This window comes from Telopea speciosissima, chromosome 5 (assembly GCF_018873765.1).
Source record: "Telopea speciosissima isolate NSW1024214 ecotype Mountain lineage chromosome 5, Tspe_v1, whole genome shotgun sequence".
NCBI classification, from domain to species: Eukaryota; Viridiplantae; Streptophyta; class Magnoliopsida; order Proteales; family Proteaceae; genus Telopea; species Telopea speciosissima.
In genome coordinates this window covers 63865591-63876018 of record NC_057920.1, presented here as the reverse complement: position 1 = coordinate 63876018, position 10428 = coordinate 63865591, and the positions used below count along the sequence as shown (strand labels likewise).

At 38.2% G+C, this 10428-nt stretch overlaps 1 protein-coding gene across 1 annotated transcript; it reads right to left on the bottom strand.

Annotated features, from left to right (window-relative positions):
• Positions 1-7860: 7860 nt before the first annotated feature.
• On the bottom strand, positions 7861-10243 carry LOC122663253 (putative pentatricopeptide repeat-containing protein At5g37570). Its single transcript, XM_043858941.1, has one exon. It carries the CDS (start codon positions 10241-10243, stop codon positions 8357-8359), a length of 1887 nt encoding a protein of 628 aa, XP_043714876.1. The 3' UTR covers positions 7861-8356.
• Between the last annotated feature and the right edge of the window lie 185 nt (positions 10244-10428).

Sequence of the window (10428 nt, the reverse complement as noted above, 5' to 3'; positions counted from 1 at the left end):
AAAACTTAGACCAACATTGGAGTCTTGATTATCCTCAGACGAATTAAATCTGTTAATGAATAGAATTAGTAAACAGAATAAAAATCGATTGAAAATATATAAAGAGCAAGAAAAACTGGTAAAATTTTATAGGAAAATCAAGAATGGATGAAGTTGCAAGTCTATATGATTTAATCCATGTTCAATTAGGAACATCAATAGAGAAAATAGAAAGTTAGTAGTATGAAATGAAATAAATCAATAGATATTTTAGAATTACCATATTAGAGAAAAATGCAGGGGAAAACAAATAATTTCATATCATAACACCAAGTGATGCATTGTAGTAAATTTCTATAGCAAAATACAAAGGAATATTAAACTGAACTTCCAAAATAGCAGAACCATATATGAAGTTCTAAATAATATATGTAACCATAGAAATAACATCAACAACATAATTAACTTGCAAATTGAACTGTCTAATGTTGATATACATTAGAAACTTTCTATACGAAACGTTGCCAAACCATTGTTGGCAACTTGAAAATCATGGAATATGGGTAAGAAATCCTAATGACACAACATTGCAACTAACCACACTCAACCTAATTTAATCTATAAATCAATAATTGGATTGTCATACATTAAGTTAGGTGATTCATTCCAACCGATCTCATCTGATGAATACAATTTTATTTTATATGGTAACCACATTTTTTAGACAATAATTACACAATACTGTAACTAAACACATTCAACCAAGATTTTATCTACAAATCAATCGTTGGTTGAGTGTTAGTTTTAAATGAAGTTTGAAAACAAATTAAGATTCAAAATAGGTTTAAATACGAAATAAGTTTCATTGACATTTGCCTCTTTATTTACTTATCTTTTCAGTTCTTTTAGGAGACAATTATGTCTCTTCATGTTAATTCTTAAGTTGCTACGTAACCTCCCCTTGAAGCTTCTTGAGAAAAGAAAGCTCTATTCTGTTATTGGATTATTAAAACAATACTCTTAATTTCTCATCTTAAAAACTTCTCTTTATTCCTCATTCTCAATGTATATTCTTACCAATATAAATAGGAGGGGAAGGGCTTATCCTTTTTAAGGAGAATTAACGAATCAAGTCTCTAATGAATTGATCAAGTTTCTTTTGACTAATGAAGTTCCTCTTAAGATGAGATTAAGTCTCTCTTGGATTAAACAAAACTCTTTTGAATTAATCAAGTCTCTCTTGAGATTAATCAAGTCCCACTTGAGAAGTATCCCCTTTTTGTTATCCATATGCATGTTTCATGAATCCCCCTTGTTTTCAATGTTTTGAGTTTTTAAAGTGATATTATTGTGTGTTCTTCTTTGCTAGTTTGAGCACAGTTCTGTAGTACTCGAAGGGATCTAGTAGTCGGGTACACGATTACTGGGGAGTCAATGGACTGTTTTTATCTTGGAGGCCGATTTGCAATATTCTTGGTTGCACCATAGGGGATATCTACGGTCTTAAGGACAATGTCAAGTGACACGACTCAGTTTGCCAATTTTTTAACATAATTTTTTTTTCTACAGGTTTCTAAAAGAGGCAATACAAGTAATAGTTTGAAAGCTCATATAGCAAAAATAATTTTCTACTCATTTATATTTGATCTCTCAATATTCTGACATATAATTTCAACATTGAGTCATTCACCAAATTAAGTGACTCGTTTCAGTCCACTTCATATGATCAATATGAATTCATTTACCAATACAATAACAACATTCTTGAGGTGCTAGTTATGCTTCACTACTCTTAAATTATGAGACAAACTATGCAAGACGAATATTAAAACTCTATTGCATGTGTGCTGGTTAACCCTCGTAACTACAGACACCTCATTTTGTCACCCCTAGAGGTTGCTCTGAAGATGATGAGTATCCCTTAAGGCTGAGTAACCTGATATCTATGGATTTAAAAATTTCTCATACTTTTTGACATTTTTTTAAAATCGTCTATGTAAAATGATCAAAACGCCTCTAGAGGGGGAAAATAATGAAAATATGGTTATGTATCTTGGATATTTGCCGGCCGGTATATTCGAATGACTAATTTTATTTGTCCTATTCACATTTGGTGCGAAAATGAATTCAACTGCCCCTCTATTAGGAGAAGATTCTATTTTAGTTGACTGTGACATACAGTAGAGGCAATTCCTATTGTCCAATACAATCCTCTATTGTCACGCCAAATTAAAATATGCAGAATATGAAGAAAAGTGATTTATGAATCATTCGATTTGGACATACGGACCTACACTGGAGGCAATTCTGGTATAGAAGGTCGTTCACATGTCCTATAAAACACTTAATTGAAAAAACTAACTGGCTGTCTGAATCATATTTATGTGAGGTTAGCATTTTTGTCTAGTCTAGGTGGCTTTGTGTTTTGCCAAGAGCTCAAGAGCGATGAAATAGAATAAAGCACAAGAAACTGTTCTTTAATGGGACCGATTTATTAGTAGTGTCAAGCCTCTGATGCTTAACACTAATTTTTAACTTTTAATTGGACATCTTTTCTCGTTAGTCTGATTTTCATAAATGGAATGGAAAATATGGAAGGATGGAAACTACTTCATTTGGCACCCAATCGAGGATAATAATTTATTTTTTTTTTTGGAATTGGAGAGCTTTAATAGGGAGGTGGGGGAGGGGAATAGGGGATGGGGATAGGCCTAAGGTGGTTTGAACTCATGACCTCTTATTTGAGGAGTTGGGTTTTTGCCAACTGAGCTGACCCCTTGGGGTAAAGGCAATAGTTTTCGTGCAAGGTCATGCAGATGCGCACGGCCTGTATTGAGTACAATTGGACATCAAATTAAAGATCAAAGACCCAGAAAATTATCTTCTATAATTCCTTATCCGGTCCAATTCCTTAGTGCCTGTAATAAGAAGGGGGGTGGAATGATCATTGTATCTCCTATAAAACAAGTTTGATGGAAGAATCTCCCGTGCACAACGACAAATAGTAGAAAAATATAACACAATTTTTACTCATAGAAGACGAAGGATGATAAAAAAGAGCAAGAGTTCCCTGAGAGAGAGAGAGAATTGCACCTTCAGGAAGAAGCTTCTGTTTCTGGATGGTGAACATTTAATTCTTTTTACTCCTGAACCTCTTCAACGAACTTGGACAATGGCTTCTGCTGGTAGCCTAACTCAACATGGGAAGCGCCTAAATGGGTTATTGGTGGGCAGAGGGAGCATTTCTAGTTTTTATTTTTATTTTTATTGGTAAATAAGGGAGCATTTCTAGTTACGAAGGGGATGGCGTGTATGAGTTGACCTGATTTACCCCCTAAAAAAATGTGTATTAGTTGACCTGATAACTCTCAATTCCCAGAGAAATAGGAAAACGTGGGATCAGTATCCTCTGGGAACGCAGGTCCTTCGGATTTATTTTTAATTAAGGCCAGATTTGGTATGATTTTTATTTTAAGATCAGATTGATTTTATGAAATAGTAAACAAATGGACTTTCAGTCAAGAAGTTGAAATTGTTTTGATTGTATCAATATGAAATATTTCAAGAACGAAAAAATTCATTTCGTAGTTCAATTTCTAAGAATAAATTTTATGTATTTCTTTAGAAAGAGTGGTGGTGGCAGGGGCGGAGCTGGGAAGAGGCTGGTGGTGGCAGCGGAATAGTGGTAGTGGTGGTGATGACGGTGGCATGGAAGTAGTGTCGGCGATTGTGGTGGTGCTAGTGGCAATGGTAGTGGGTGGTGGTGCCGGCATGGAAGTGGTGGTGGCAACAGTGGCATTGGTGGTGGCAGCGTGGAAGTGGTGATGGCATGGTGGTAGTGAAATTATTAAGAGAAAAAAAAGGGTGCTGTTTTATTTTTACCATGAAATTAGTACTTTTTTTTGGCATGAAATTACTACTTTACTCATCACTATTTGCCCATTGAGGAGCAAAGTAAAATCAAACTAAATAGAAATTCTGAAACAGTTGAATAAGGTACAAAAATCAAATCAAATAATTTCCGAAATAAAAATCACCCCATGAAATTGAAATAGAAATGATACCAAATCAGGCCTAAATTCAAGGGGAAGTGTTTCTGAAGGAGAGTGTGGCGTCGTGGCCCCTTTGCACACTAGGGTCAATAGGAAGACACATAAGCATTAAAATGGTGTCATGACGCCATGCTCCTCCACAGAAACCAGTTTCCTAAAATTCAAATATATGATGACGAGTGCAGGGAATGTTCACGTAGGTGAGTGCACGTGAACAACTCCCAGCTGTTCAAATAGAACCTATTTTATGGAAATGTTCCATCTGTTGTTCACGTACGCTCACGTAGAGAAGGGATCATTCACGGACATGGACTGGACTTGAAGAGAAAATAGAGCATTTTTACTGACTTGGCACTTAACCCATGAAAACGTCCAATCCATAGAAAACACCTAGTCAGTTAAGTGGCATCCTACATTGATGACACCCGTCTTTTATATGTCAACAGTTTAAAATCTATTTTGACAAGTCATCAGGGTGAAAGATGGTTATGTTTGATGGTTGGGGATGAGAGCTCGACACGTGGAAGATGCTAAAATCAGCGATCGCCGAGCTTGATTGACCCAGTGTTTTTTTTTTTTTTTATTTTAATCTTCTAGAGCTTGGCACTGCTGAATTTAATATCATCCACATGTCGAGCTCTCAGCCCTAAACTGCACCATACTACACTTTTAGAGAATTGAAGAGGATTTTTTTCCCAATTGGGGATTGCTGGGACCTTTACTGGAATTTACTTTAATTTAACATCTTCCACGTGTCGAGCTCTCAACCCCAAACTACACCACACTGCACTTTTAAGGAATTGAAAAGGATTTTTTTTTTTTGTTTTTCCTCTCGCTAAGCTTGTGGGTCTCACAAGTAATTTTGATGCACGTATTTATACATGATTTATAATTACATAACAAATATAGTGGTAAAGAGATAAAATATAACTTTGGAATAAGTATAGAAGAAAGATAGAATTGAAGAGCCTGGAGTAGCTAGCAGAACCCAGTCTCCTCCCTCTCCTCATCTCTCCTCTCTGACTACAATCTCCTTCTCTGTTGTCATGGATTAAGAAATCATGTAGCATCAGTACCAGAGCTCCTTTATCTAATGGCCACCCAAAATTGGTCATAAAACCTTGTATTCAGTGTAACTCAAATTTGCAGAGGCGAATAACACAGAGTATAATAACACTAGCAGATGCATGTGTTCAATGCATTACAATCACCACATACAAAAATATAGAAGTGGATTTATCTAAAATAATATTGGGAAGTTTGGGGCTGGGATGAGGAATTTCCCTACAGATTTTGTACTGTAGGCTCCTATCTCTTTACCTAACTAGTTTTTTATGCCTTGGAGACAATATCTTAGGCAGTCAAGGATTGTTCAATCTCATAGTCACTTGGCATTATCACTTAAAAACCTCTTAAGGCCTTTCGCAGCAGTACAAACTAGTGCAAATCTGGTTTATGTGCCGCAGCAAATGATTAGTGGCGGTTTCACGCATCTCCCGTGTTGATATTTTTTGAGACAGATTTCGGCAGTGGTAATAAAACCGCCACTAAAAGGTTAAATTGAATGATATAATTTGAAGCGAGTTTCTTTCCGCTACTGTAAAAGACGAGGTAAAAACCACCTCTAAAACATTTAGACTATGTAGCATTAGTAGTGGTATTTTAGCCTCTAAAACATAAAGACTAGGTAGCATTAGCGACGATAAAAATACCACAGCTAAAATTATACCTTTTTTGAAAAATTGACTACTTGTTTTTCCCTATAAGCACCATCCACGTGTCTCATTAGACCATGTTTTTGTAACATAGGATCTCAACCTATGGGACAGCTAATAAATATGTTGAAAAAAATGGCGTGTGTATAAACTCTCTCTCTACAATTGTAACGACGATGTCCCCTTAATAGGCCGGAAGCTTATAGGGGCTACAACTAAATAACAATCATGTCGGTGACTCTTTTTATGGTCCTCGATCAAAATAGTAGATGATCTACTCTTTTTATGGGTTCCCACTTCATGATGATGACAAAGCTAGTAATTATCTATGTACAATTCTCTTCTGTTTTTTTTTTTGTCATGAAAATACTTATATTAAGTATATAATATATATATATATATATATATATATATATATATATATATGTAATATTATATACCTATAATTAATACAGGGTCGGGTCGGGTCGGGCCGGGCCGGGCTAGGCCCAGGATCTAAACCACGACCGACCCGACCCGCAGGTCGAGACTATAACTAAACCCAAACCCGCCCTCGGGGTCAAAAAATCAGGTCGGGCCGGGCCGGGCTCGGGACGGGTTTGGGCCAGCCGGGCTTTATTGACACCCCTAAAAATGATATTGGGAAGTTTGGCGCTGGGATGAGGAATTTCCCTACAGATTTTGTACTGTAGGCTCCTATCTCTTTACCTAACTAGTTTTTTTATGCCTTGGATACGATATCTTAGGCAGTCCAGGACTGTTCAATCTCATAGTCACTTGGCATTATCACTCATGCATTGTCACTTAAAAACCTCTTAAGGCCTTTCGCAGCAGTACAAACTAGTGCAAATCTGGTTTATGTGCCGCAGCAAATGATTAGTGGCGGTTTCACGCATCTCCCGTGTTGATATTTTTTGAGACAGATTTCGGCAGTGGTAATAAAACCGCCACTAAAAGGTTAAATTGAATGATATAATTTGAAGCGAGTTTCTTTCCGCTACTGTAAGAGATGAGGTAAAAACCACCACTAAAACATTTAGACTATGTAGCATTAGTAGTGGTATTTTAGCCTCTAAAACATAAAGACTAGGTAGCATTAGCGACGATAAAAATACCGCTGCTAAAAGTATACCTTTTTTGAAAAATTGACTACTTTTTTTTCCCTATAAGCAAACCAACCAAACAAGACTCTACAACATGATACAGAAACCAATTTGAATTCACATTTGTTCAAATCCTATACATTACTGCAATGTTAGGTTAGTTGTAAGACCAGTGGGTTCGATCCCCAAATCAACTCCAACTATTGATACATTTTACAATTTCAAAAGTGCACTGATGAGAGTCTAAAGCATACAATTTCACAAAAAAAACAGAGCTCTCTAGTTGGGGCTTCCATGGCATGCAACAGAGCTGAATTCCATACACACAGACACAGGCAAGATAGAAGTGTACAAGTCAGTGGCAAATTCATAATACTGAAAAGCTCAGTTACATGTTGGCCACCCAGTCCTAGATCTTTTAATGGAAACAGCATGGACATCACCAGCACCTCATACATGGGTGATGAGGACCAGGTTGAAGTAGGAGTGGCCATTGATCTTGTTTCTCTCTTCAGGTCCAACCTTGTCAGGCAGTGGTTCATACTTACCAGAAAATAGCAATCAAAAGCAGCAACAAATCATGCCATGATACTTCCTGCAACTTCGCTTAGTTACTTAACCCAAGCTAGAAGTCATTGTAACAGAATAAATCAAACAAAGATCAGAACCTGATGTTACTTAGGAGACTACAATCTAGTTATATATTTTGCCACACACAAGAACAATCAAAAGTATCTACCCATCAGAAAGTCACATCAAATCTATCTACTCATCAGAAAGTCCCAATTCTGAAAGTTTCAGTAATTACCCAAAAAAGTGATCTGGATTATAGAAATCCCCATGCGGCCAAGTTTGAATATGTGCTCAATAGTGTTGGGGGCAATACTAGAAAAAAATCCAAACTCAATATCACCACTTCAAGACAGAGGCCTAAGTGGTGTATGATCCATGGACCGAAAAAAGAGAAGAAAGAAATACTTCTGTGATAAACACCACCTCGCCTCTGAACAGAAGAACAAGGGAACTCCTTTGCATTAATGGTGCCATCAGCTCTTTCAGTGCTGAAGTCTTCCAGAGAAGCTACAAAAGATAAACAATTGAAAACCAAATAATGCATAATCAGATGAACTTGCATTTTATATGCTTGCCATGGACAACCTGCTCACCATGGCAACACATTTAACCATGAAAGTTAAGCACATCATGAACCGTGTAGAAATAGAGGTACGAAAAGACGCGTAAGTCCCATAATCTCCATATTTTGAGTCTAGAAGTTCAGAAATTAAAGGAATACCTCATGTCACGAACCACCAAATCAACTATCCAGATGATTCACTCAGCCAGCCACCTTTAGCCAATCTCTAAGAGAAAGTGACACTGAGCTACTGTCTTAAGAAGGTGATGATCTTTGCGAAGCCTGTATGGAAAAAGTTTTCAGGATTTTTAAGGAATAATCCAAAGGTGTCTGTACTGTTCTTCAGAATTTTCCATGACACAACCTCAAATACTAAATCCAACTGACACCAGGAATCTTTCTGATCCCCTTCTCCCGCATCATGTTCCTCACATTAGAAACATCCAACCACCTATCTGCAGCTGCATAAATGTTTGACAATAGCACATAACTACCTGCACTGTGAGGTTCAAGCTTGAAAAGCCGGCTTGCCACCGCCTCCCCAAGCTCAATATCAGAATGTAGCCTACATGCACCAAGCAATGCACCCCAGGCACCAGCATGTGGTTCCACAGGCATTGATTTTATGAGGTCATAAGCTGCTTCTAAATTCCCAGATCTTCCAAGAAGATCAACCATACAGGCATAGTGATCTGGAGAAGGAGTTATGGAGTAGTCATTTTTCATGGAATTAAAGTAAAAGCAACCCTCTTCAACAAGGCCTGCATGGCTGCAACCATTAAGGACAACTGTGAAAGCTACATCATCAGGAATCAAGCCTTCATCAAGCATTCGAGCAAAGAGCCTGACAACCTGCTCCCCAAGCCCATGAATTGACAGGCCCTGAATCATAGAACAATACGAGAAAAGATCTCGTTTTGGCATCTCCTCAAACAAATAGGATGCCCTTTCCAAATTCCCACACTTGGCATTCATGTCTATGAGAGCTGCAGTAACATGAGCTTGACGAAGATCCATCAAGTTCTGGACCACATAAGAATCAATCCATTTGGCTAGTTCCAAACTACCAACTTGGGAACATGCAGACATTAAGCTCACCATAACAAATTCATCCGGTCTAACATTTTTTGAATGCATCTCAAAGAAGATCTTCACAGCCTCATTTGGTTTACCATTCTGCACATAGCCCGATATCAAAGCAGACCACGATACAATATCTCTAACTGGAGATTGATCAAATAGAAATCGTGCAGAAGCCATATCACCTGCCTTGGCATACCCACATATCAATGATGTGAAGGAAACCGCATTCTTCTCTGGCATTTGATCAAACAGATTCTTAGCACTCGTCAAGTCACCAAACTTCACATACCCACCAATCATCGCATTCCAGGATGCAAGATTCCGACATGGTATTTGGTTAAAAAGCTTTCCAGCTGCAGCTAAATCCCCCAAAATCATGTAACTAACAATCATAGCCGTCCAAGAAAACTCATTCCTGCAAGACATCCCATCAAAAATCTTTCGAGCACATTCAATCTCACGACACTTCCCATACAAATCAATCAAACTCGTACTAACAAAAATGTTCGTGTCTATTCCATATCTCACTATCGAGCCGTGAATTGCCCTACCTTCCCTAATCGCAGACACACTCGAGCACGCCTTGATCAAAGAAGGAAACGTGAATTCATCGGGAGTAACTTTAGACGATTTCATGCGATTAAAAATAGAAATGGTCTCATTAACAGAGGAACGATCACGATATCCTTTAATGACAGAGTTCCAAAGATAGACATTTGGCTCACAAACGCGATCAAAAACACTTGAAGCGTATCCTATGTTGGAGAATGAGTTGCAACGACAAACGAACTGGGAAATTACAAAGTTATCTTGTTCTATACCCTTTTGAATAATCTGTGCGTGAACTTGTTCGAGGTTTCGGATTGTTCTACAAGCTTTCAAGAGGGTTGAGATGAAGAGAGATGGACCGACTGTTCCGCATTTCGATAGTGCATGAGAACAATGATTGGTAAAGCTCATAGGCTCATTTATTTGATTGTGTTCTCCTCGTCTCAGCTGCAACTCTGCAAGTGCTGCCTTCAGCGATTTCTGTTCAACCAGGGAGAGAGGAGAGAGAGGTGTAACTAGTGTCAGTGTGTAACACGCCGGATCCGGCTCGTTTCCTGTGAGTGCCCAATGAGCATCCAACGGCTGAGCTGACTCTGATGGATGTGCGTGTGCGGGTCTGGCACGCATCCAGCCATCCCAACCGTTGGATGTCTCATTGGACACTCATTAGGAGGATGCCTCATTGGAGAGGAGCCCAATGTGTAACGCGCCCCTTGTGCAGTCATGAGGCTATGGACTGGTTTGATAGGGTTGGTCGAAGTTGGTGCTGGCTCAGGTTTTCCTAGGGATGTGATTGTGCAAAGGTGTCAATT